At 37.7% G+C, this 27535-nt stretch overlaps 2 protein-coding genes across 12 annotated transcripts in view; one reads left to right on the forward strand and one right to left on the reverse strand.

The window, feature by feature from the left end:
• Positions 1–12051, reverse strand: part of CEP63 (centrosomal protein 63) — a 55840-nt gene extending 43789 nt beyond the window's left edge. For 4 of the 7 annotated variants that reach the window (XM_069108702.1, XM_069108701.1, XM_069108704.1 and 1 more), the window contains exons 1-2: positions 11870–11992; positions 4153–4221 (exon numbers count right to left, since the gene is read on the reverse strand). In XM_069108702.1, the coding sequence (XP_068964803.1) occupies positions 4153–4221; positions 11870–11928 (128 nt within the window). In that variant the 5' untranslated portion in view covers positions 11929–11992. Of the gene's footprint in view, positions 1–4152; positions 4222–11458; positions 11719–11751 lie in introns of those variants that run through there. The other 3 variants (XM_069108705.1, XM_069108700.1, XM_069108703.1) reach the window with 3 other exon arrangements.
• Positions 12052–12090: 39 nt separating this feature from the next.
• ANAPC13 (anaphase promoting complex subunit 13) lies at positions 12091–16933 on the forward strand. 5 transcript variants are annotated; one of them, XM_069108707.1, is made up of 3 exons: positions 12091–13310; positions 13402–13534; positions 16124–16933. In XM_069108707.1, the coding sequence occupies exons 2-3, from the start codon at positions 13436–13438 to the stop codon at positions 16247–16249; spliced, it is 225 nt and encodes a 74-aa protein (XP_068964808.1). In that variant the 5' UTR covers positions 12091–13310; positions 13402–13435; the 3' UTR covers positions 16250–16933. The 5 variants fall into 5 exon arrangements, with proteins under 5 accessions (XP_068964808.1, XP_068964810.1, XP_068964811.1 ...); XM_069108709.1 differs by having other exon boundaries at positions 12091–12539; XM_069108710.1 differs by having other exon boundaries at positions 12092–12453.
• The last annotated feature ends 10602 nt before the right edge of the window (positions 16934–27535 follow it).

A 27535-nucleotide genomic window follows, 5' to 3' on the forward strand; every position in this document is an offset into this window, starting at 1 on the left:
TGGGATAGACAAATGTGCATGCATGTGTGTGTGTGTTTGTGTGTGAGATATCTGCACAGACATAAAATTTAAGCCCCTGGGAGCCAATGAAATTACCAAGAGTATAGAGGGAGAAAGAATAACGGACACAGGACAAAACCTTGGGAACATTAATAGTTAAGAAATTCAGGTGGGGATGAGCCAGGAATGGGACATACAGTGTTGTGAGTTAATTGCTTGAGCAGGAGGACAAATAATATTCAATGAGGAAAAAGATTCAGAAAAGAAGTGATAAGATAATTAAAGGGCAAGACACAGGAAAGCAGTATTACAAAAACAAGCAAACTCAAAACAGCCAAGTTTCTGACCCCTCTTACTTTTCAGGCTTGGCCACCTATAGATGACAACACAGAACTATGTCTTTAATGAAACTGCATTCTTATATTTCTTCAATAGACAAATCTATGTAAATACATGCATGGCATCACTATGGCATCACGCAAATCTGACTAGTAGAATAAAACCTTAAAGAAATAGATAACTGAAATATTGACAGACATCTGGTTAATATCATTTCAGAAAACTTGTAAAATGAACCCAGTCTAGCATAAATATCATATTCCTTATTAAACAAAAGTCAAGAAACTTAGAGGAGACAACATATAAGTGAGAAAAACCATTTTAAGTATTGTATTCATCCTTAAGCTTCATTTAAACCAACTATGATTCTTTCAGAAGACACTGAAATTCCATATTATTGAATTTTCACTTGAAATATGATTTACTTCCATGTTCAAGAAGTGTTAGACATTATTGCTTCTGTAGAGGATATATATATATATATATATAAATCCATCTATCTATATTTACACACACACACACACACACACACATCCTATAGAGTGTTTGCAGAAACATGGTGCAGGGCAAAAAAATGGACCAGAAAGTTTCTCTGGTTCTAGGTCCCAGTCTGCCCTTGATAACTTAGGCAACCTGAGGCAGATCATTCTACCTTTGCCAGAGTTTCTCTGTCCATAAAATGAGGTAATTAGACTAGAGATAAAGGGGACTTCTAAGGGCCCTTTCAATGCTAACAATTTATGGCTCAATAAGCACCAGTGTCATCTATGAAAGCAAGAGAAGTAGAGTTACCATTTACCACTAAAAGCTCCAAAAAATTTGGGAGCAGATACTTAATGCATTTTGATCAAAAGGGCAAAGGAGGAAGCAAAGGGGTGCTTGACAATCTTTCTAAGAGACTGAAACTATCAAACTCCCCCATTAGGGTTTAAGGAGAAATCCCACCAATGTTTAGGCAAAAGCAGTGTCCTCCCCTGGGTCAGTCATTTATCTGCACCACCAGCCTGCTACAGCTCCATACTGGCTGCCAATCCCCCACTACCTGTTCCTTTGTTCCCACAGCCCTCTCAACCCCCTCTCCCCATACCACATCCCACTTAATATCTCCCTACTACATCCTCTTAAGTTCTCTGGAATGCCTAGTCCTCAAGTAACAAACTTGCCTTCATCCTCAACCTTTTCCTTTCCCACTTCTTTTGTCTTCTTACAGTCACAGAGACCTAGCTTGCTCTAATGATACAGATTTCCTAGCTTTCTTTCCAGCGTTGTTGCATTTCCACTCATTCTTCCCTCTCCTCAACTACCATCAGACTCAGGATTCATAGTGGGGGAAGTCAGACTACTTCCTGATCTTCCATCCCCAATTCCAGATTCTCCCTCTACTCAGTAATCTCTCAATAATGTCTCCTCCTTTGAGGTTCATTCAATCCATATTTAATCACCTGATCAAGATTATGATAGCTGTTATCTACCAGAATACTTTCCTTACTTTCTTAATAAACTCAGTGCCTCCCTCACAGCCTCTCTCTCCTCTATAACTCCTGCCCTCATACTAAGGGATTTTCACATACATATTGATACTCCTTAAGATACCCTAACTTCCCAGTTCCCCAACTTACTCATTTCCTATGACTTATTCATCCACATCATTTTAGCTGTACAGGGATGGTCATATTTTTGACTTGTGTTCCACCTACACATTCATAAGCTCTAAAATTCCTTTATTTAATCATAATCTTTTATCATTCTACCTTTCCCTTTTAACTCCAATGCTGTTTTTTATCTTTATCATGACTTCTAAACTCTCCACTCCTTAATTCTTTCCCAATCCATCACTCCTAGAGTTCTACATTCTCACTTAACCATCACTCTTAGAGTTCTACACTCTCCCTTCTCCATCCCAATTAACAAATTTAACTCTACATTATCTTCTTCCCTCAAGTCCATGGTTCCTTTATTGTATAACCAATCTTGCCCTGCCAAGCCTCAGCCTGAAATTACTCCTACCATTCACTGTTTTTGCAGCTATTCACATGCTGCTGAACAAAGATTAAGAAAAATCATAAATTTCCTGACTGGGTCCACTACAAATATATATTATCTGTCCCATAATCTCAACTGGCCAGGCAGTCCTCTCACATCCCTTTAATCAATTCACTTCTATTCACCACAGAAGCTTTCCCAAACCTTCTCATTCCTCCTCAGACTTCCCAGGGTGTCCCATTCCCCATCTTCTCAGATGAAAACCTTGAGGCTCAATCTTCTCCCCTCCTCTTCATCTCATCTTATTTGTATGCTTTCTGCTACTATATTCTCCTTCACTCTTATCTAACAAGAAGAGGAACTCCTTCTCTTTGCAAAGGAATACCCTCCTATATACACACTTGATTCCATTCCATCTTATCTTCTCCAATAGATTACCCCCCTATCATTCCCATTCTCACTAATCTCCCCATCTATTAGCTGTTTCCCTGTCCCATACAAACACATCTATATCTCCCCCATCCTCAGAAACTCTTATCCATTCTCACTACCATTCTATACCCTTCTTCCTTTTCATGGCTAAATTCCTTTAGAAAGCCATCTACAATAGGTACTTCTACTTCCTTTCCTCTCATTCTCTTAACTCTCTGCATTATTCAACTTAAACTACTCTTCCAAAGATAACAATAATCTCTTCTTAACTACCAAATCTAATTGGCCTTTTCTCATTCCTCATCATCCTGACTTCTCTGTAGCCTGACGTTGTTGATCCCCTCTTCCTCTTGATACTCTCTCCTCTGTAGGTCTTGGTGACACTGTCCCTTTCTCTTTACTGTATCATCATTCCTCTGTTTCCTTTGCTGGATTTTCATTCAGGTCATACCCATGAATCACAGGTATTCCCCCAAAATTCTGTCCTGGGTTCTCTGCCCTTCTCTCTTCATATTACTTCATTTGGTTCATCAACTCCCATGGATTAAATTATCATCTCTATGCAGATGATTCTCAGATCTAATTATCCAGTCCTATTCTCTCTCCTGATCTACACTCTCAAATCTCCAATTGCCTCTTTAGACATCTTGACCTCAAGATACACATCTTAAACTCAACATGCCTAAAACTAATCTCACTTTAGCTCTCCCTAAAGCCCACCCCCCCACCTTCTAACATTCCTGTTACTATAAAGGGCACCACCATTCTCCCAGTCACCCAGATTCACATTCTAGGTGTCAACCTCAACAGCTCACCCTCTCTAATCCCCTACATCTAATCTGTTCTCAAGTATTATTGATTCTACCTTTGCCACATCTTTCTATTATTTTTCTATTACCTCTGAGGTCTCTTCTAACTGAAAATCTATGAAATAAAAAATTACTGAGCACTAAAATTGCCAAAAGAAGACAAAGCAAAGAAGAAAAAAGGTAGGGACTGGATAACTGCTAACAAGAGAATTCTGAATTACTGAAGGTTGGCAATAAAAAACAAGCCAAGAAGTTTGAACTGTTGAGACTTGAAGCCCAGAGAAAATCTATCTAATTTTTCATGTGAATAGTACAAGGCAAAAATTTTCATTGAGGAAAATGTTTACCTTCTAGTTAAGAAGAAAAACTCTTAAAATATAACATTGTCTACAAACATCACATTCTACATTTCCAGAATTATATTAATTATCTTAATACAGAGTGCTATCATTTTTTATAATCACAACATAAATTGTTTAAAGTTCAGGATGAGCAAAGGAACAGTCAAGTATCAGTGCTAAGACAAACATGGGCATTGGAAATTATTTATTATTTATTTAAAAGCAAAAACCAAAAAAACTTTACTTACCCTCCTTGTCCCCGACTCTGTATTCCTTCCAAAAGAGCCTCCATGACCAAATCACCTCTGTTTTGGTAGCTGGGAAGAGAAATAAACACAGGTCATAAAATGGCATTCTTTTCCATATTCAAATTGTTAATGGCCAGTTTAAGAATGTGAGCAGAAGTGTGACATTTCTTGGTAAGAATTTAGAGACAGATAACAGCTTTGATTTTGAGCACTCTTATTACCTACTATGTGCTAAGTGCTGGATATACAAAGCCAAAAAAAAGAATAGTCTGACTTTAACTTCTGGCTGGGCCTAAATAAGTCCATAATATATGGTTGTTAAATCAATGAAAAAAAGATTTTCAGAGAAGCTTAGCTGCCTGTACAGAGAGAGGCAGCTTGCTCCCTCATACATACTCCAACAAAAGCCTAAAAATCTTATCAGAACCAAATAATGATCAAGAAATTCAATGAGAGGGGGGCGGCTAGGTGGCGCAGTGAATAGAGCACCAGCCGTGGACTCAGGAGGACCCAAGTTCAAATTTGGCCTCAGACACTTAACACAAAAAACTAGCTGTGTGACCCTTGGGCAAGTCACTTAACCCCAATTGCCCTACCTTTCCCCTTACAAAAAAAAAAAAAAAAAAGAAATTCAATGAGAAATCATAGCAAGTGACTTTACCAATCCAAGAACTATACAAAATATTGTCCAGGAACCCCTGGGCAATAGGAAAGGAGGTTGCTAGCTAAGCCAGCACCAGCAGATGCAATCCAGAGAGGAACTTTCCTGTGTGACCAGAGATTTTTATAGACTGAAAGACAGTGAGAGCCAAGGGTTCACCCAAAAAGTTCCAGGGTAGTTAGAAACCAGAAACGGGGACTTCGGAAGCCACTGGGAGTAGTAGTGAACAGTGTAAGCATGATAGTGCTCACATCACCTTACCCAAGGCCCAAGTCCTTAGCATTCTGTCATGAAATGCAATAAAGAGCACTCTGATCCAGGAGGCTTAACCCTTGAGGCAGACAGAGGTCAGTAAAGGAACTCATGTAATCATGCTGAGATCAAGCTAGGCCAATCACCCAGGAGCAAAGTAGAGGCAGAACCTTGCACAAAGTACCAATTCAGAGATGAATACTGGAGTACTGGAGACATGAGCAAGCAGAAGATACAAATAATTTTAAAGAATTAAATAGATCCAGAAATGCCAAAAAGCCAAGCCTAGTAGAAAGTAACCCCATGATAACTGCAAGTGGAGAATCAAACCAAAAAAATCCCTCTGTGATTTTTTACAAGGACTATATGAATAACCAGAAAAAGTGAAGCAAGAGTTGTTGGTTTTCATTTTTTTTAATGAAACAAAACCTTTGGAGGAAAAAGTTATTTCAGTTATAAAAATTATTAAAATTGCTTCTTTCACAAATTCATTTTACCCTTAAAACCACTAAAATTATTCTGCAGGGAAACACTAACGATCTTTGTATTTCAAGCTATTATTATTGTGAACTTAAAAAACAAACAACTAATGTCCCTTTTGGGAATTTCATGGTATAGTAAGTAGTACAGTAAAGGGAAAGGGGAAGGGAACAAGCATTTATCATGCTTACTATGTGCCAGTCACTCTGCTAAGCACTTTACAAATATTATTTCATTTTGACCTCACAAACCCACGAGGCATGTGATGTTATAATCCCCCATTTTACAGCTGAGGAAACTGAGGCAAATGGAGGTTAAGCAACTTGTCTGGAGGGACAGCTAGTATTAAACGACAAATTTGAACTCAGGTCTTCCTGAATCCAAATCCAGTGCTTTATCCATTCACAGTTCGAGATAACTGCCCATACTGCATCTGTAGTCAGAGAACGAAGGTTTAAATTCTGGCTTTAACATAACTATTTTATGTTCCTGGAAAGTCACTTCTCTTCCTTGTGCATTAGTTTTTGCACATCTGTAAAATGAGGGGGTCTGATTATCTTTAAGGTCTCTTCCAACTGGAAAAAAAAATCAATGATCCTACAATAAAAAAAAAATCAGTCAATAAGTCAGAACAGTAAGTCCTTGGTAAGTCATTTAGCCTTTCTGGGCCTCAGTTTTCTCAGCTGAAAATGAGGGGCATGGACTAGAAGACCTTTCCCTGAAAATGCAGAGCACAAACCAAAAGCAAATAACACAACCACTAGATGGCAGTGGTGCATTCCCTTAAGAGAAATTAAATTTTTGGAAAATTTCTATTTCTAGAATTAAAAAATGTTCCTAGATTTTTACAAGTGGTCCCTGCTTCAAAAGAATGATTTGTGTGTTCAGCCTCAAACAGCCTGTTAAGCATAGGAGCTGAAAAACGTAACTACTGTCCTCCCTCAACTGCCACTAGTATACATAGAATATATAGCACAGTCAGAAGCTTAAACAGATACATTACATATACATGTTTCTCTAGAAAAGATTTGTTTCTTGCCCACTTAAAATCTGCCTCAACAATTCTGATACATGTTATAAAGTGAAAAAATTCTAGAGACATAATACTATCTAGAGAGAGGGTCTTCAAAACAACCTCAGCCAATACCCCTCAGGCAAGACTAGGTGAAAAAAATTAAAGGGGAGGGAGGTATGTGTTAGCTTACTTGTGTCTACTAGGTTTCTTGATCCTACTATCTACATCCTTTATTCCTCCAGCAATCTCAACTAACTACCCTGCTCACACACAACCCATCTTCCTAACAAATTCAGGAGGCACAGGAGATACAAAGACAAAAAAAAAAAAAAAGAAACTATCCCAATCCTCGAGAAGTTTACATTCTACTGTGGGGATACAATATACATAGCTAAGGAAACAAGAAGTATTTACAAAGTATACAAGTAACATAGAGAGGGAAAGAATAGAGAAGTTAGAGCCAAGATGGCAGAAGAACAGGAAGGGTCGTTGGCTCCCTCTCAAATCTCTTCCAAACACACCAGACTGAATCATGACAGGGAAATTCAAGATGTTAGTGAGTCATTCTGTCAGCCCAGGACAACATAGGTAGACAGACAGTGTCTATGGACACTAGGGTCATGAGGGTTTGACCATGTGGAATACTGTGTGTGTGGCTGGGGGAGGGGGGGGTGTGAAGGTTGTACACTGTTGCAAGAAGAGGACCTGACATCAAGTCTCAAGTCAGGAAGTAGACTGGAAGAATGAGTAATTTTTTTTAAGTCCATAAAAACTATTTGGGAAACAAGAATGCTCAAGACACAAAACTAGAACAGAACGACTCCAAAACCTCTACAAGCAAAGTCTCCAAGAAAAACATAGCTTGGACACAAACTCAACATAAACTCCTGGAAGAGATGAAATGATAGCCTCAAGGGGAAAAATGAAAAATAAATGAGAACTATGAAAGAAAGACTTGGAAAAGGAATTAATAGCTTGACACAAGAGGCATAAAACATTGCCCTAGCAACAAAACTTCCTGAAAATTTGAATGGATCAAATAGAAGCCAATGACTCCATAAAACAGTAAGAAATACTGAAACAAAGTCAAAAGACTGAAAAAAAAAAAGATAAAGGAATATATAAAGTATGTCATAGCATAAATTATCAACCTAGAAAACTGATGGAAGGGAAAAAAATTAAGAATCAATGGATTACCTAGAAGCCATGACCAAAAAAAGGGCCAAGAAACCACATTTCAAGAAATCTTAAAAGAAAGCCTGCTCAGATCTCTTAGAACCAGGGGGAAGAGTGGAAATAAAAAGAATCCACCTGTTACTTCCCAAAACTTCAAAATGAAAACTCCAAGGATAGCCAAAATCTAGAGTTTCCAAATCAAGAGAAAAAATACTGAAAGCAGTTAGAGAAAAATAATTCAGGTACTGAGGGGCCACAGTCAGGATCACGCAGAATTTAGTAGCCACCATTATAAAGGATAGGAAAGCTTGGAATATGGTTACTCCAGAAAGCAAAGGTTTATAGCCAAGAATAACTTCCCCAGCAAAACTGAGTAGTGGGGGGTGGGTGAACCCTTAATTAAATAAAGGAATTCTAAACATTCCTGATGAAAAGACAAAAACTGAGTTCAAACACAGGAGTTAAGAGAAACATTAAGAGGTAAACCCAAATGAACGATCATAAGGGACTACATAAGGATAAACTACCTACATTCAAATATGAGGTGATATATGTGGCCCCTATAAACCCTATCATCATCAGGCAATGGAGTGTAATTAGACAAGGCCTGGGTGTATTCTGTCTTAATGATCTTAAGAATGAAAAGCAAAACAGAGAAATATAATGGGAGGGAATGGGGAAGAAAAAAGGAAAGGAAAACTGAGGGAAATTATCTCATAATCAGGGTATGCAAACAGACATCTATGCAAGGAAGGAGGGAGTAGAGTGAATAGCTTATACCTGAACCTTACTCTTTGAACTAATCATAGACAAGAAGGATACAAATACACACAAACATCGAATAAAGAAATACATTTTAATCAATGGGAAGAGAGGGGAAAGGAGTAGGGGAGAATTAGAAGCAAAATAAACTCTAAGGATGTACGCAAGTATTTCTAATTCTTTTTGAGGTGGCAAAGAATGAGAATCTGAGGGAGTGCCCAATGGTTGAACAACTTATGTACATAAATGCAGTGGAATACTAGTGTGCTATAAAAAATTGTGAAAGGGATCATTTCAGAGATACCTGGGAAGACTTGTATAAACTAATATTGAGTGAAGTGAACAGACGCAGAAAAACAAATGACAACAATATAGTAAAGACAAACAACTTTGAAAGAATTAGGGTCTCTGATCGGTATAATGACCACCATAATCCCAGAGGATTAATAATGTGTGTGTGTGTGTGTGTGTGTGCTTGGGCGCACATGTGTGGGAGATGGCCAGTGTGGAAATTTGTTTGCTGGACTACACATGTTTGTAAAATGTTTTATTATTCTTTTGTTTTTAATGGTAAGGGATGGAGAGAAAAGTCAGATTTTTGCTGACTGAAAAAAAAATTTTTAAATAAAACAAAAACAGGAGAAAATTCTTGTAGTATGGGAGGGAAAGGGGGAGGGGTGTTAAGAATTAGGAAGGAAACAAAGCAAAATGAACTCCAAGGAGGTGTCCATTAACTGAGGAATAGGAATGGCTGAACAAATTATGTAAGAATGACCTAGTTCATTTATTATATGCTACCCAATCTGTACTTTGAAGGAAGCTATGGATTCTATGTGGCATAGAAAAGGATGGAGTGTATTCCAAACATCAAGGTAGGCATGGAAAAAGGTATACAACTAAATTACACCCATGTGAGACTTTATTTTCTCTTCTCATAAGAACTACATAAAGTTAAGAATTCTTTGCACAGGATACATACAAATTCTAAGACACAAGATCACACAGGTGGTGTGAAGTAGAGTTTGAATTCCTGACTACAAGCTGCTTCCTAAATAAGGTTTATTTACACACTACAGGAATTAGGTGCTAGTTATGATCTACAGATATCAACACATTTAACAAAGTAGAAAACTGATATTCAGAATAGTACAATGAGTTGTTCAAAGTTACACCGCTAGTGTCAGAGGTGGGATTCAAGCCCAGATGTTCTTGACTCCAAGTCTAGCATTTCATCCATTAGCCAAGCTGCCTCGATGGCAAACAGTAAAATGACCAAAATCTAAGGAGGTCAAAGAAACAGAAGAAATGATTAATAAAATAGCAATCCTTTTGAATTTAGGCACAAAACTGACCTGATGAGGTCACTATTAGCCAAGTTAAAAAAGCATAATGCCTTAATTTATTTACTTATAATTTTCATATATGTGGATGTAACAATTTTAGTATCAACTTAATACCTATATCATTGTGTCTTCCCAAATAACATTCAGGCAAACCCAAATTCTGTAGAGCACTTAGGATCATCAATAACCTAGATAAATTACCACTTAAAATGAGTGTGTGCAAGGTCCTATAAAGATACAGGTGTTCCTATTCTAATAGACCACTTTTAATACAGAAAAAAAAACTTTCACTAAATTGTCCCTTTGTCAATGGGGGTGGGTGGCAGTGGAAGTGTTAAACTTCAAAGAAAATTATTTCAGGTAACTGCAGGAGTTAATAAACTTTTTTGTGTCATGGATCCCTTTGGCAATCTGGTGAAACCAATGGACCTCAGTGGTTCACCAGCTATCTCTCACCAGTGCCCACAGACAGGAAAGACTATAACAAGCCCTTGAAACCCACAGTAAGGTCAAAGAAGTGGTAGGCAGAAATAATATTCCAAAGCATCTGCAATGACTATAATATGGAATAAAAATATCTGTTATTTCTATTGGTGATAAAAGTCACAAGTACTGCTAATGCTACTGTGGTTTATTACCTACATTTGTAATAGACAGAAATGCTAAATTTCAATTTATAGGATGCTTAGCAAAAATTCTAAAAAAAAATTTTTTTCTCATTCAAGTTTCTAGACTCTCCAAAATCTAACCATGAAATCCTTCAGATTGAGAACCTCTATTCCTTATACAACTGAAAATGTTCACCCTATTACCAGAACTAGGAAAAACATGGGATAAGGTGTCATCTCGCAATAAAAATGACTACGTTTTTCTAAAGAAATTCTGGGGAATAGGCCATAGGGTTCAGGTTCCTCCATAAAAAGAGATGGTTGGTTAGTCTAGACCAGAGGTGGGGAATCTTCAGCCTCAAGACCGCCTGTGGTCAAAATAAATACCCATGGTTTTGGTATTTAGGGTTGGAAAGGACCTTGGAAAGTGTCTGATCAATAATGTCACAATACAGTATATATATCGAGAGGTCAAATAGCTTTATGTACTATCTCTTTAGCAAGAAATCCTCACTTTAACTGAGGTCTCCCAGGGATCTGAAGAGGATTAAATAACAGATCTTCAGACAATACAAAGTGGCTTGCCCACTGTGACAGATCTAAACAGGGAGCAAACTGACCACCCTGCAGGATGAAAGGCTCCGGAAATCTGAGTTTTTGCCCAGTTTTTTTTTTTTTTTAATCTCCAGCGCCTGGCACGGAGCTCTCACTTAGGTGGTGCTTTAATGTCTGAACCGAACTGGACCCTGGACCTCGGTCTCCGAAGTGCTCGGTCCGACCCTCTCGGGAGCCGGGGGAGGAGGCCGATCTCCGCCTAGATCGCTCCGACCAAAGGCGCACTCCTTTTGAATCGCCCGCCGCTCAGCCGGGGGCACATGGTCCCCGATCACCGCCTCCTCCTCCCCCCGCAGCCCCAGGAATCCACTTCAGGCAGGGCCCGAGGCGGGTGAAAGAATTGCGGCCCGGCCGCCAGCCCTCGCCCTCGGTCCCGAGGAAGGGAAGCGGGCACCTGACTCCGGGTTTGGCCGACGCGCCCGGCGGAGCCATGGTCCTGCCAGTTCCCACATCGGCCGGGGGAACGCGGCGCGAAGCGAGGCGAAGAGGACGCCGGGAAGAAGTCCGCAGCCGCGACCCCGCGCCTGCGGACTAAGGAGCAGCGTGTCGGCGCAGCTCAGTGGCCCCAGCCCCGCAGCCACGCACGCCGAGTAGGCCGGTCCAGCCAGCCGTCCACAGCCGCCGCCGCCAAGGGGCGCTGCCGCTGCAGCGTCCGCCCCCGCCCCTTTCTCGTTCTCCCACCGTTACCTCTCCCCAGCCGCGCGCGCCGCCGACGTTTCTGCGCCGCCTCCTCGCTCGAACTCACCTCCCTCCGCCCCTTCCCCACTTAAAAAAATTTTTTTCTCCCTTAATGAATTGAACCAACCTCATCCTCCCCCCTATCCTAAGGCGCTCAAATGGATTCAGCCGAGTACGGTCATCCATTGGGCTTAAACGGAGGGAGGGAAGGGTTTTTTGGATCACGTGACCCCGGCAAATTGACTAGTGGAGGAGCAAAAGGCGCAGCTGTAGAAGGCGGAACAAGCGCTTGGGCGGAGGCCCGCTCATCACGCCGGCGCGATGATCGCGGGAGTGCCGAGCGCGAGACTAGAAACATGCGCGTGCGCATCCCCTCCTCGTTCCTTTCAAGGCTGTGTGGTTGTCTTTCTTCTGCCGTTGTGCTAGCGTACCTTCCGGCTCCCTTTGTGTTGAGAGCGCCAGTCTCGGCTCTTTTCTTCCACACCGTCCCCTCCCTCCCCTTTGTCTTCTGTGCCCGCTGGTCCCAAAGTCCGAAGCGACAACTGCCTGCCGCACGAGGTAGGGGTCGGCCTCACGCCTAGGTGCGGTAGGGCCACGCCTCCAGGATGATTTGACGAATAGCCTCTAAGAGCCTGCTCTGGGGCCTGAAGCCGCTCTGCTCCGAGCCCGGCGACACTTCAGTTAAAATGCAGGCATATTGCTGAAGAGACGGTACATCAAACTACTCCACTGCTCTAAACACTTTACTGGGATTGTTGATCGCACCCTTTTCCTGGGAGACGAGCCGAGGACTTAAGGCACAGCACGTTTTGTTAAGGTGAAGGGTAGAGAGAGGTCAGGGCCGAGATGGAGCAGACCTCAAAATTGGCTCCTCAAGTTAAGGGAATTGGGCAGTTAGATGAATGTGTGTGTGTCTTCTGTCACTTGATTTCGTATTCTGTGCCATGCACTCCGTTAATCTAAAAATTAGCAGAGTTTGTAAATTTCTGAAAGTTTGTAAAAATGTTCTAAAATCTGCAAATCTCAACTGTGCTGCTTCTTCAGGGATGACAAAACTGTTAAGTCAGCCTCTGCTCTAAATGAACTTCTGGTCTAATTGAGGCTTCAAGGATATGAGTTCAATAGCCACATATGATTACAATTCAAACATTTTTTCACTACTTTCTGCTAGAATTACTCTGCCAGACAGTCAGGGATACAGAGATGAAAATCAGTGGTCCCTACCCTCAAGGAGCTTATAATCTATGTAGCAACTAAAAAGAACAGGTTAATCAGAAGTGACTTATAATTTAAGTATTCTGATAAGAGGAATAGTAGATGACAAAAAAAGAGGGCAGCAGGCACCTTGAAGAAAATAAAAATAGAATGTTGGATACAAGAATTTAGATGAATACTAAGAAAAAGTTGAAGAATTCATGGTTTCATTGATCTGGGTGTACACACTGAAAAAGGATCCTTTTACTTTGTTCTAGTAAAAACCTTTCAAATAAGAATCAAAAACTTATTAGCCTGCTGTCATCCATTTATGTTTATTTTGAGCTCAGTCCACAAACACAAAGCAATTAAAAGTACGTGTGGACTAATTCAGAAAATTTAACTGGTTGTGTGTTTTTTTAAAAATTTCATTAACCACCAAGTTTCTGAACTAATAACTTGTAGGCCGTTGGTCTAAGAAAATCAAAATCACAAAAGAATGGACAGTGAGGTACAGAGGGATGGAAGAATTCTGGATTTGATTGATGATGCTTGGAGAGAAGATAAGTTACCCTATGAAGATGTTGCAATACCACTGGTAGGTAACATGCTATGAATGAGGGAATGGGTGGGTATACCATTGTAAGCAGTATATTGGCTATTAGGAGAAACTAGAAAAGAGTTAAGGACCAGATAGGTATAAAGACAAAGAAATGGTAACAAACTGAGTAAAAGCAGAGAGAAGTAAGGGCACATGACACACAGCATGGGAGTACTTTGCCTAGACCAGAGTTATCAAACATACTTTCTTAGTGGGCCTGAACTAGATTAAAATGTAATTGGGAATTTTTTTTTTCTTTTTGGAGGGCAATTGGGGTTACGAGACTTGACCAAAGTTACTTGGTTAGTAAGTGTGTCAAGTGTCTGAGGCTGGATTTGAACTCGGGTCCTCCTGACTCCAGGGCTGGTGCTCTATTCACTTCGTCACCTAGCTGCCCCCTGGAAAATATTTTTAAAATAAATAAAAATAGAATAGAACAAAAGTATTATTAACATGTGGTTTTCTAATCAGTATGCAGCCACAGGGATCCTTAAGAGTTTAGTGGCTCTGTTTCTGTTTGAGTTTGGCACAGCTGATCTAGGCTTATAGTAATAAGGGCCTCAACCACAGGTAGTGAAAATACAGAGGGGATAAGAAATCATTTCTTCCAGTCCTTTCAAAGCAATCAGCCAAGGCATAGAGAGGTTAAGTAATTTGCTTACGCTCATAAAACTAGTTAGTGACAGGTCTCCTGAAGCTCAGGAATAATTGTCAGAACCACCAAAATCAATGGGAAAAAAAATAAAAAAGAACTGAGAACATATCTTAGAACAACTAAATAATATTCTCTTTTTCCTCTTTTATCTGTCATTCAGTTACTCTCTTTGTAAAGCTCTATACTTTGATGCTAGACCTTTCCAAGACTTTCTGAGAGATCTCTGTTCTCTTTTCCACACCCACCAATTTCCTGGAAAAAAACTTCTTAACAAACTTACCTGCTTGTTTACTTTACAAGATGTTTATGCTTAGTCCTGTGTTTGTTTTTTACTGAGTTAAAATTTAATAAATGATAACACACTTTATAGGCTGAGCCTGGATAACCACTTGGTAAAGATATAGGGGTACTTCATACTTCCAAACTAAGTAATTTCTAAGATTGCTTCCAACTTTTCAAGAGACTGTAATTCTATTATTTTTTACTTTAATAAAGACTTATGATAGATCCTCTGTATATTGTGAGGACCTACTGAAACAGGAGAAGAAATTAGAAAAGAGGTGGAAAAATATTTTTTCTGTTAAGAGATGGAAGGATGGTAAGGGGAAATAGTCAAGGGTAATATGCAAATAAAAACAGTCGTAACTGTTTTTGAAAGAACTATACAATATTCAGGTTATGTACTTTTAAAAATAAAGAACAGAAAATATGAAACTATTCACTAACTGCAATAAATAACCAAGAGATATACTTTAATTGAATTAAGGGTCAAAAGAGAGAGAAAGGGACTGAGGACCAAAAAGAAAAAGTTTGAAAACCCTACTTCAAAATAACATTTTTGCCTAACCCTTGAAACAAGGGAAAGACATCTCTTGTGTAGGATAAGGACCTCAATCTATCAGAAACTTTCACATGTGTACCCAGAATTTTAGAATACTTAGGATAATTGAAATCAGTCCAAGAGCAGATTGGGACCAATGAATCAGATATTTTCTACCCATGATTTATGGATGTATTTGCTTTATACTTCTGTTGGTGTTAATCTTTTCTTTGAGCTAAGCTTGTCTGCCTTTATTAGAGTTTAGTAGTACATCCAAAATCCATCATTTCATAGTTGTGAATTCTTCCACCTCCTTCACTCAGCAAGTCACAGCTTCTCCGTACTATAACTGACTTCATGAGTCACTAGGTCTAAAAGAAATGTTCCTCATTTAATGTCCAACTTTCTTGTAATGAACAACTCTCAACTTAAATGTACAAGACCTCACCTGACAAAATACACAGAGTGTTAGTTACCATCTCTGTACCTACAACCTTCCCTACTTGGAAGTACCTATCAGAATGTATACTTATTAACATAACTTCTTACAATCCAGGATCTAAAGAGGGTTTTTAGTAGGGTATAGTTAGTAGTGTTTAAAATTTCAAGTACATTTGACTTTCACATAAAATTAGTATTTTCACTGACATTAACTAGACAAAAAAAATCTTTAACACATAATTATCCTTTAAAACTATGAAAATAACACTGACTTAGGAAATTGCTTTTTGCCCTTCACACACACACACACACACACACACACACACACACACACACACGCTACATCAAGAAAAAGAAAAGGACTTCTCTTAAAAGCTGCAAAAAAAGTAAAATGATTAGTAATGATTCTCAAGTGTTTCTTTACTCACATGAGACCTTGTTTTTACTTTTGGTTGTATACTTTGTATATACTTGTAGATGTGTTTCTCATAGAATGCGAATTCTTTGAGGGCAGGAACTTGTTCACTTTTTCTTTGTGTCTTCAGTGCCTAGCATATAGTAGACACTTAATAAATGCTTGTTGATTATTGGGTTCACCGCTGGCGTTCATTTAATGAAATATTTGCTCCTTTGGAACATGGCATACTGAGTTCTTCTTTCCCATTTTCAGAATGAACTTCCTGAACCAGAACAAGACAATGGTGGCACAACAGAATCCGTCAAAGAACAAGAGATGAAGTGGACAGACTTAGCCTTACAGTATCTGCATGAGAACATTCCCCCAGCAGGAAACTAATTAAGTGCTTATCTTCCATGGACAGATTATCGTGTATCCAAAATGTTTTCTTATAGGTTCCCAAGTCGTATCTTTAAGCTGTGAGCCACTACATTGAACAAAATTGATTCTTGTTGGCAGAGTAGAGTTTAAAAATATTTATTCATGAAGAGATAACTAATTTAGATTGTTTAATATTAGAGGATTTTTAACAAATATTTAGCTTTATGGATCTATATCTCTTCATTAGCTTGTCTTAAACTTAAATATTCACCTATAACTTTGGTTTTGATGCTGTTGTCATAGGTTAGTACAATTTAATTTACCTTTATATTTTCTTCAGCAGTAGAAAGAGTCAGATAGTAACTGGAAGAATGATGTCAAATTACTCTGCTTTGCCTTGCTTCTCTCTTCAATGTCATACCAAGGGGTAGGACAAAGAATGTATTTGACCTTAGATGTGAAAAGCTGATGAGTCTGTTATGCAAATTTTTACCAAGACATTAGGAGAAGAGAGTTCAATTATATAGTTTTACCTCAAGTGTAAAATTAGCTAGGTAAGGCGCTGCCTTTACTTCAGTCATGTATTTTGAGTTAATGTGTTTAGAATATTGGTGCCATTAATATGGAAATAACTTATTCACAGATGGATGGACTTAGTATTTTTTTGTTTTCTTCCATTAAATTTAAGATTTGTGCATAAAATTCTTCTTTTGTGTAGCTTTGAAACAAAAGTACATTGTGTAATTTTACAAGCTAGAATATTAATGGGTTCAAGAAATGTTTAGACAAACTCATGAATTTATTCACAGCATCATAGTCATAGAACCTGAAGGGAGTTCAGAGGTCATTTAGTTTTATCATCTAATTTTACATGTGAGGAATCTTCAGCCAAGGGACTTCTGCCAAGGTTATACAGGTAACAAGTAGCAGAGCTGGGATTCTAACTTGGGTCCCGTGATTCATTGGTAGAGTTCAGTGCCCTTTCCACTGCAGTATGCTGTCTCCCTAATCCATAACAGCTAATAAAAGAAAGCTGAGGATATTCAGAGGACATCCAAAACTTTTGAGGTCATAGAAAGCAACTTCCATATTCTCCCACAACACACTCAAAAAACTGAACTTGAGAGACCTTCATATTGGGTACCAGGTTCACTGATGCAGCAAGAAAAGTAAAGCTCCACATTAGAGGAGACTTAATTGTAGGGAGCCTTTAGTAATCATATTACTAAAGCTTCTGACAGTGAGCCTCCTGATTCCTGTAAGGACCTCTTCTTGATGAAATCCTCACTCTGACTTCTTTTCTTACCTCAGTTCCTGAGATTTGATGTGTTTGAAAAACTCTGGTTCCTGGCCTGGTGTTCAATTTACACTTTGTCTTTGGTTTCTGCCCATTCTTCCCCAAAAAGACTTTTCAGATCTCTTAATTATCCTCTCTCTGCGTACGTGATAATAGGCTTATTCAGCAGAGGTATGCATGCATGGAGGCCATTACATTGTCTATTAACGTTTTGTTTTGATTTTTTTACGTTCATATTGGTGTACTTTAAAATACACCAGGAAAAAGGGGGGAGCCAAGGTTCTGTCACCATTCCATCTCTATAAAGCCTTCCCTAGGCATTTCATCCCTTAATGATTTAACTTCGAACTACCTCAGCCATAACATATAAGACAATGTAGCACTTAACTGTGTATCAACTTAAATGTTGCTTTGTTATAAGGCATGATAGATTTTTCTCCCTGAATTGTTAAACGCTCCTTGAGAATAGGGCAGTTAGTTAGTATAGGAACACATATTAGTATTTCTGTATCCTCTGCACTCATATTATTGAATAAATACGTATTGATTATTACTGTTGATCCTTGATTAGCTAAAATATTCCTTCACAATTATTTCTTTTAACTGTATTTGACTTTCAGGAGAAAAAGACAAGTCACAACAAAGCAAATATATGTCAGGGATTTGTTTCAAAAAGTGTCTTCCAGGGTATGTTCTGCAATACATCTCTCTCTTTATACTTTCTATATCTGTCACCCTATACAATGATGATTGATCTTCAGAGTTTTGAACTTGAAGGAGTCTAGCATCATAAATCATCAAAGATGTTCTTATTAAGGCTCAAAAGTGAACAAGTGTATTTTAGAAAGCTTTTAAAATACTTTTTTTTTTAAAGCAATTGGGCTTAAGTTACTTGTTCAAGGTTACCCGGCCAGTTATTTCTGGGTGTGGTGCTAAGTATCAGAGCCCGGATTGATCCCAGGTCATCCCGACTCTGGGGACGGTGCTCTTACTCGCTGTGCTACCTGGCCGCCCCTAAAATACATTTTTAAAGGAATCTCTTTTGTACCTTGTACATTGTAGACAATGTTGAATTCCATTTCAGGTTAACCAAAATTAACTTAATAGTGTACACCAAACCCTAAGTTTTTTAGTTAAATGAAGCTTTCCTTTAATTTCATCTTATGTAATGTGTTTACCAATTTCTAAGAACAAAAGCACAAACATCAAACATTATAGAGATGGAAGTCTTAAGATTTTATTCAGATTTATTAATGTTTTTGTCTAATGTTGTGATAGACCTATTATATTATGATCAGACCACATCTGGAGTACTCTGTTGAGTTTGTAGCACCATATTTTAGAAAGGATGAGAGAACAGAACTAGAGCCAGTAATTTAAAGTTGCAAAGAAGTAAATTTCAGCTTGATATGAAGAAAACCTACCTGGCAATTAGAATTATCCAAAGTGGTATGGGCTTCCCTGGAAGCAAAAAGTTACCCATATTTTATTTCATTAGTACCCATCTACAGCGATTTTCAAATGGAGGCTGGATAATCTCTTGCTAGGGATATTTTAGAAAGGATTTCTGCTTAGTTGTGAGCTGGACCGGATGATCTAAGGTCATTTCAATTTCTGGGATTCTGTGATTACAGCCTGGTGTGGTAAATGAATCATTGGATATGGACTTGAATTTGAATTCCAGATCTATTGTTACTTTTGTATCCTTTAGCTAGTCACTTTCTTCCTTTAAGCCATTGTTTCCTCATCTTTGAAATAAAAAGGATGAGCTAAATAACCCTAAGGTCCTTTGTAGCTCTAACCCATCATCTTAATGTTTGATTGTAGTCTTGACTCAAGTTGGCACTAGTTCTGATTTGTAGTATATTGTTTTAGGAACCTTAATAGTTTGTCATCATGAACATCACACTCTGTGGGTCTTGGAACACAATAGAGAGGACTTGTTAAACCTTCTTCTTAAAACTTGGAATAATAGACTAGAAGAAAAATGGTTATATGGTTGCAAGGAATCTTCAGGATTCTTACTCAAAAACAGCAAGAGCAATACTGAAATGAAGCAGAGCTACCAGGGTGATCATGTTTTAGATCAAAAAGAAGTTACAAATAAGGTAAGAAATGCAGAAATTTTAAATGCATTTATATGTAAACAACAGTAAAAACATGAGTTAGGTTTTTTTAAGATGTTGGCTTTTGTGGAAATTAAAAGAATAACCTAATTATTAATGCCTGAATTAAAAACCAAGTTATGGAAAACACTAAATTTAAAGGTAACTACAGATGCAGTATACCAAAATATAAGGACCTCAGCAAAAGTAGTGGTATATTTAAAACAATGAAAGCTTGTGGGGGGAAAAAAGTTTAATATTAAAGAAGTTAGAACATGAATAAATAGACCAAAATCAAGTATATAAAAATGGATTTTTAAAATAATTCAATAAGAGAATAAAAGAACAATTCAATTGTTGGATTTGTCGGAAAGACTTATAAGCCTACATCTTATTAGCTTATTGACCCTGGGCCAGGCAATTAGTCTCAGTGCTTCAGTTTCCTCATCTGTGAAATAAAGTGGTTGGACTTTATGGCATTTTAAGGTATTTTAATTTTAATCCATGACCCTAATTATTATAAAGTTATTTTTGAAAGGACTGTTAGAATTGACAAATCTGCTTCAAAGAAGGAGAAAAATAAAATCAGCAATCGGGGAAAATCACAGTGAATGGAAAAGAAATAAACCTATCAGAAATGTTATACAGTTAGTATGTCAACTAAACTGTTAACATAAATGGATAAATACTTGTAAAATATAAAATAGCTAAGTAACATATGATAGTGAATAGAAGGCCAGCCTTAGCTATCAGCAGTACCTAGGTTCAAATTTTTCTTCTCATAGATGCTAACTGTGTGAGACTGGACAAGTCACTCAAACTCTTCCTCAGGCTACTTACTCTAAGAATATACTTGAAGGATGATCGATATGCATTGACCAAGGGAGTTTCCTCACTCAAAATTCCTCTGTAGTCATAGGTTTGGACCTTAAGCCCTACCTATTCCCCAAAAAGCCCAACTGGCAAAACAGGAGATAGATAATAAAAATAAACCAATTTCCTAAGAAACAACCCATTAAGGAGATTTTAAATAAAAGGCTAAATAAACATAAAGAATGAGGAATCCCTATCCTATGTAAACTTTTCCAAAATAGACTGTATTAAAGCAGAAAAATAAAAGTATAGATCAATACATGAAATACTGACACAAAATATTAATGTATGGATATTTTAATTCAAATATGAATAAACATTACTCCTTTCCCCAAAATCGTTCACTTTGATCACATAAGGTTAATGGAGGGAATACAGGAGTGGTTTAAAATTAGGAAAATAATGGGTATTTCAAGGTTCACTGTATTGTTCCCCCTTACACACTGTGATCCATCCAAAAAACCTCTGTCCTTCACATATGATACTCTTACCTCTGCATTCACACATGATACTCTTACCTCTGTACCTTTGCAATGCCCCCTTTTCTGGAGTTCACTGTCTCCTAACTTCTGTTTCATACAATTCCTCTCTCTATGAAGACAGCACAGGAACCACCTTCTAAGTGAAGCATTTCCTGATCCCCACCATCACCCAGAGTTAGTGTCCTTCCTCCCAAACTACCTTGGATTTAACTACTGTGATTTTTATGTTTATTCTGTGTGTACTTACAAATGAATGTTTTCTTCTTATTAGAATGTAAATAAGCTCCTTGAGAGTGGGGATTGTTTCAGTATTTGTATTTGTATCCTAGTTATATGTAATACAGTTCTTAACCCATAGTAGGCATTTAATAAATGGTTGATTGAATAAGTATAATCTGATCAGTAACAAAACCATAAAGATCATTAGAGTAATGATGTCTAAAGGATATTTAATTTAAAGAGACATCTATTTAAGTTAAATATACTAAAAAATATACTAACAGAAGTGTTTATTTGAAACCACAAGCTATCTTTATAGGCAAAGTTTAATGGAGAAACATTAGCAATGTTCCCAAGAATACTGAGAATTGTTCACTCTTCCCTTTAAAGTTTTACATAATTTTGGAAACTCTAGCTATAAGTGAGATGACAAAAGTATTTGAATGAAATAGGTGCTAGAAAAAAATTTAAACCTATCTTTTTAAATGCTATACTGCTCTTTTTTTTAAAAGCCAAGAGACCCAATTGAATATTAATTTTGATAATAAATGACTTTAGCATGATAGTAGGCTATCAGTCACAAACATCAGTGTTTCTCAATTTCCTCAGCAGAAACATAGAGAAATACCACTTATGGTAATGACAAAATGTAGCAAATTCCTAGGCATTAAACCAATGAAGATACACCAAAACTATAAAAGTGGTTTTGTAGTCTCATCAATGTGGGTACTCCCCACGTTATAAATTACAACACATCTACTGTTTTTCATATAGTTCTTGGCTGTGTGCTCCCATAAATCTACCAACCATGACTCCTCAGTGGAGAAGACCTAGGTTCTGTGGAAGAAAAGCCTTAGAATTCCACATTTTAGATTTCAAGGCTATCAGAAACATTTTATTTATGTATGTACAAGCATTGCTGTTTGGAAGGAAATTCAAATGGTAGTTACTTTTGCTAACTGAAATTCTCAGATAAGGGCTTCATGCATTTTATAGTATTCAAAAACAAGGACAAAGTTCCATAGTCAATATTAAGTAAGGAAAAGAGAGTGATTGAAACACTTTGTAAAAAAAAAAAAAAATGAGAACAGAAGGCCAGGAAGGATTGCAGATGAGCAGGACAGCTTTGAAAATTACACGTTGAAATTTTAATAAATTTTAGAAGAGCAAGCTGAACATAAGTCACAGTCTTGTATAAAGTCTGATCTGTGTATATGGAAATTATTTGGTGTTAAATTTTGAATTTAAAAAAATTTCAAAGATTAAGCAAGTGTTTAGGATTTAAATAAAAGTGTCTGATTTATCACATAGAAAAGTAGTACGTTTAAATGATTACATACCCTAAAGAATCATTTCTCTAATTGGGTCAAGACATTGGAAAAGAAGGACTGCATTTAACTGGATTATTCAAAGGGGCTTCAGGAGCCCTTGTCCCAGCACTACCAAGTACTAGCAAGGTTTATTTCATTCACATGAGTCCAAAGGCTTCAGAGTAGGGTACTGGAGGGGAAGGATGATTTCTGAATATCTACTGGAAGGAGCAGATGGGGCTATTAGGGCATTTCCATAGTTCTTTAAAGATCAGAAGTAATAATATATTTGTCCCTGAGCATGGATTACCCCTCTGCTGTTCTCTGCCCATTTGTTGATATAGGCAAACAGGCAAATAAGAAGAGATTGAGAATTTTAAAATGAGGGAACTGTACCTGGAGAAGAGTTGAGAATGAAACCTGTCCAAGGTTTCAAAGAAGAAATCAGTTAACCTTTTTCCCTTGAGCGTCTTGGAGAGTGCATCAAAGTGGAAAACGGATTTCTTTCTTCTCTCCACCTCATAATCAATGACTACTTGAAGTACATAGTAGGTGCTTAATAATGCTTATTGATTCATGACTACAGCAGAAATACATGGAAATGGCCAGTGGAGGGAGAGTGAAGAGTGAAGTCAAGAGACATGAATGAGCAAGAAAGAATCTGGGACCTGCAGCTGGGACTTTGCTTGGGAAATGGCAAAATCCAGAGCAAAGACTCATACCAGTCCTTGGATATGAGTTCTGGTTTCTTCTAAAAGTGAATAGCTGTATTCTAAACCATAATACCAATAACCCAAAGCTGAAGAGCACGGCCAAACTTCAAAGCTATACGTTCTAGTCAGGAGTGGGCCTAGAAGTTTCAGCAAAGTGAGTCAACTAATAGTTGCCACATCCCATGAGAAGTACTATGTGGTCATGGGAGTGAAAGGGATATCCTGTAGCACCTGAAGCTTGGGTTGCCTTGGTCACATGTTCTCTACAAGAGTGCCCATCCATTTTTGAGCTCTCCCGGTACCCACTCCTACCTCAAGCTTTGTGTATTTGTGAAACACAAAGTAGTTTATGTGGAAGATTTTTTTGTTAATGTGTACTCTAGAAGACAATTGAAAGGCAAACACATTGGTGAGGACTTGTGAGCTATTATTTTAGGAATATAGACCCACAGAATACCTCAAACCTGGGTATAATGGTAGCCCCTAAGGACACTGCAAACAAATTCCAGGATCTTGGGACAGAGTAAATGAACAAGAGTCAGAGCGTCTGTGAGAATGGGGTAGAATAGGGAGATAGAGCACTTAATAAGGGCTTACTCTGTTCTAGGTACTGAGTTAAGTTCTATGATGCAAATGCAAGCAAGACAGTCTCTTCCCTCCAAGAAACTATATTCTTTTCTTTTAAGCAATCAGGGTTAAGTAATTTGCTCAAGGTTACATGGTCAGTTATTATTTTTGTGTGGGTGCTGAGTATTTGAGGCCGGAACCGATCCCAGGTCTCCAGACTCTGGGGCTGGCACTCTTACTCACTGCGCCACCTGGCCACCCCTAAGCAATTGGGGTTAAGTAACTTGCTCAAGGTTACATGGCCAGTTATTTTTGTGTGGGTGTTAAGTATCTGAGCCCAGAACCAATCCCAGGTCTCTCGACTCTGGGGCCAGTGCTCTTACTCACTTTGCCACCTGGCCACCCCCAAGAACATATATTCTAATGGAGAAAGACAACATGTAATGGGGAGCTGTAAGAGGGGGCAGGGCACTGCATGGAGCACCAAATGGCATGAAGATGGCTAGGAAGTAGAGAGGATACCTAGAGTAGGGCAGGGTAAAATCAAAGCCAGCCTATGAGAGCCCAAGATAGTCCCAGGGCCAAGAGTTCAAAATTTTGCTGGGGAGAAGATGGAGATGATTACCCAAATAGAGACTGCATATGATGGAGACGACTGGAAAGTATGGACAAAACCTGGATCAAATGATTGTAAGCAAAACTAATTACAGGGACAAAGTATTGACTTAAAAGAGGAAGGGGATAAAAAAAATACAAAAGAAATTTGAGTAAAACACATATGTAAGTTATAACCTTAAATATTAAAACCCAAGAAATAAAAAAATAGAATGGCAGAATAGATAAGAAAACAAAACTCAGCAGTTTGCTGCACATAAGAAATATGTCAAAAATAAGCAATTGGAATTAAAATGAGAGGCTGGAATTTTTTTTTAATTCAACTGGCAATTCTGAAAAAGCAACTGTTATCTGGAAGGCAAAAATAAAAATAATGCAAAGAAAGACAGGAAAATGTCATTGTACTTACAGGCACAACCATCAACCAACCAGCATTTGTTAAGTGTTTATTATATGCCAGACAGTATGCTGGAATACGGAGGATACAAATAAGAAGTCTCTACGATCAAGGAACTTAAGTTCCACAAGGGGAATGTAACATGTAAGTAATTTCCGGTGAAGAAAACTGTTCTAGGCTGTCTATTAGTGGAGCAATGGGGCAGTAGATTTTCCTACCACTTCCATTAGCAATGGCAATGTTGATTTGATTACTGTTCTTTGAGTGAGAGGTAGAAAGTAGAAGGGGTTAGGGAAAGTGAGAAAAAGGGAACTCATATGGTAGCACATTAATAAAGAAATAATCATTAAATGTATTTGCCTCAAATAGAATAATATCTAAATCCATAAAGGAAAAGCTTAAGTTGCTTACAAAAATATATTGTATAAGACTTTCTGAGAACTGTGAATAAACCTAACCAAAAGATAAACAGAAAGAAAAGTTTAGGACTGAATACTGTTAGAAAAGTTATATTTGAAAGACTCTTTTTGATTATATCTACTTCAGCCAGCACAGTTGGTGGGCTAGTGAGCAGTGAGAATAACAAGGTGGGGGTATAATCAATAGTCTGTTTATTACAGGACCATTTCATACAGAGCCAAAGATGCAAGGAGCTCACAAGAGTTTTTATGCCCCCCCCCAGGATAATGTAGACACCCCCAAAGAATGCAGACAATGTAGAAAAATCCTACATCTAAGAAATGCAAATAATGTAGAAGGAGCCACCCTTAATCCTGTTTACTATTTACCCTTGCTTAAGGTTAGTTCCTTATTAGGGTATTATTCTAGGACCATATCCAGAAACATAAAACAAAAATGATTACAGGCCCTCTTGCTATCTGCCCAGTAACCTTTGCAGATAACTGTATAGGTCAGGGGAATATACCTAGTGAGGTGTAGGGACCCCAAAATGTTCCCTTCATAATACATCCTCTTGCTTGCCTGCCCTGTAGCCAGATAATAATATAGGGAAGGGGAACATTTCATTAGCGAAGCTGAGAAACTTCTGAAAGTTCGCTATATATACCTATATCCATTAAAAATTATACATATTCTTCAGCATCATTTTATACCTTTGCAAAAATAGGACACAGAGAAACAATAATATAAAAAGGCAAAAATGTTAAACACATCCTTTGTATACTATAACAATAAAAAATAGTAATTAATATAAGGAACACAAAAGATACATATCTAAAGGGAGGTCATATAATGACATCTGGAATAAAGAACAAGTCAAAGAACACATAATAGAAACAATTAACAACTATGTAAAAGAATGTTATGTTGCAACTACGTTACAGTGAGAAAGCATACAAAAATGTTTGGGATGCAACTGAAGCAGCCTTCAAAAGAAATCTTGTATTTGAAAACATACATTAGCAAAGCAGAAAGTCAAGTCAACAAGCATTTATTAAGGGCCTACTATGTGCCAGGCACTATGATAAATGCTGAGAATGCAGAGAAAGGCCCAAAAAAAAAAAGAACCAAAAAAAAAACAAAAAGCAAGCAAACAAAAAACAGTCCCAGCAAACTAATTAATTAGTTAATTAAAAAGAGGCAGCTAGGTGGCTCAGTGAATAGAGCACCAGCTGAGGAGTCAGGAGGACTTGAGTTCAAATCCAACCTCAGACACTTAACACTCACTAACTGTGTGACCCAGGCAAGTCCCAGCAGCCCTGCCTTCTCCCCTCCAAAAGACAAACAAAAACAAAACCAAAAAAAAAAAACAAAAACCAGTCCCTTCTCTCTAGGAGCTTGAAGTCTAATGAGAGGAGTAATTGAGTAAGTAATTTTTAAATACTAAAAAAAAAAACACATTTACAAGATCTAAACAAAATAAAACCTTGAAAATTAGAGAAGACAGAGATTAAACAAAAAAGGACCATAGAAATGATAAACAAAATGAGAATTGGTTTTTAAAGACCAACAAAGCAATAAACCTGTAGTTAACATAATTTTTTTTAAAGAAGGAATATCAAATTACCAAAATAAAAAACAAAGTGAATTCACAAGAGAGAGGAAATAACAATAATCATCAGAACTTAAAATACTATACACATTTATGTACTCGATATGACTCCATAAAACAGTAATTAATACATATGATACAAAAATTATTCTTTGTAATTTAAGAAGAAAGATTTTGCCAAACACCTTTTATGGGACAAATATTATCCAAATACCTAAATGAAGGTATAAAGCAGAAAAAGGAGAGTATAAAACAATGTCTCTAATGAATACTGATATAAAAAAAACACCCTGAAACAAACAAAAAAACAACTCCAATTTAGTGGAAAGGGCACTGAGTCTGGAATCAAGAACCTGGTTTCAGATTCCAGCCCTACCATTTACTGTGTCACCCTAGGGAAATAATTTCACCACTAGGAGCCTTGGCTTCCTCTTCAGTAAAGTCTGCTAAAAGTCTGTTTTAGCAATCCAATCTATGGCCACTTGCTCTAACTAGAGAAATTTACCATAAAAGGAAAAAGCAGGGACATGCTATATATGACAGGATAAAACATCCTTAACTCTGAATTCATATAAGAGTCACTTTAATTCTATCTCATAGCCAGACTCAGGAATAGCCAGGTGAAAAACATTCCTTTTCAGAGGAAGACAATGGGGAAACTGAGCCAGGAGGGTCCCATTTTAGATTGAGGCTAAAATTGTCCTATTGGCTTTTC

This window comes from Petaurus breviceps, unplaced genomic scaffold (assembly GCF_028583685.1).
Source record: "Petaurus breviceps papuanus isolate PSGF00001 unplaced genomic scaffold, PetGlider_PUasm1.0 90424, whole genome shotgun sequence".
Classification (NCBI taxonomy): domain Eukaryota; kingdom Metazoa; phylum Chordata; class Mammalia; order Diprotodontia; family Petauridae; genus Petaurus; species Petaurus breviceps.

Bases quoted from the DNA above. Each gene is read 5' to 3' on its own strand.
- ANAPC13 (XM_069108707.1), top strand. From the start codon at position 13,436: ATGGACAGTGAGGTACAGAGGGATGGAAGAATTCTGGATTTGATTGAT. The intron at 13,535-16,123 runs GTAGGTAACATG...TCCCATTTTCAG, and splicing joins AAGATGTTGCAATACCACTG to AATGAACTTCCTGAACCAGA.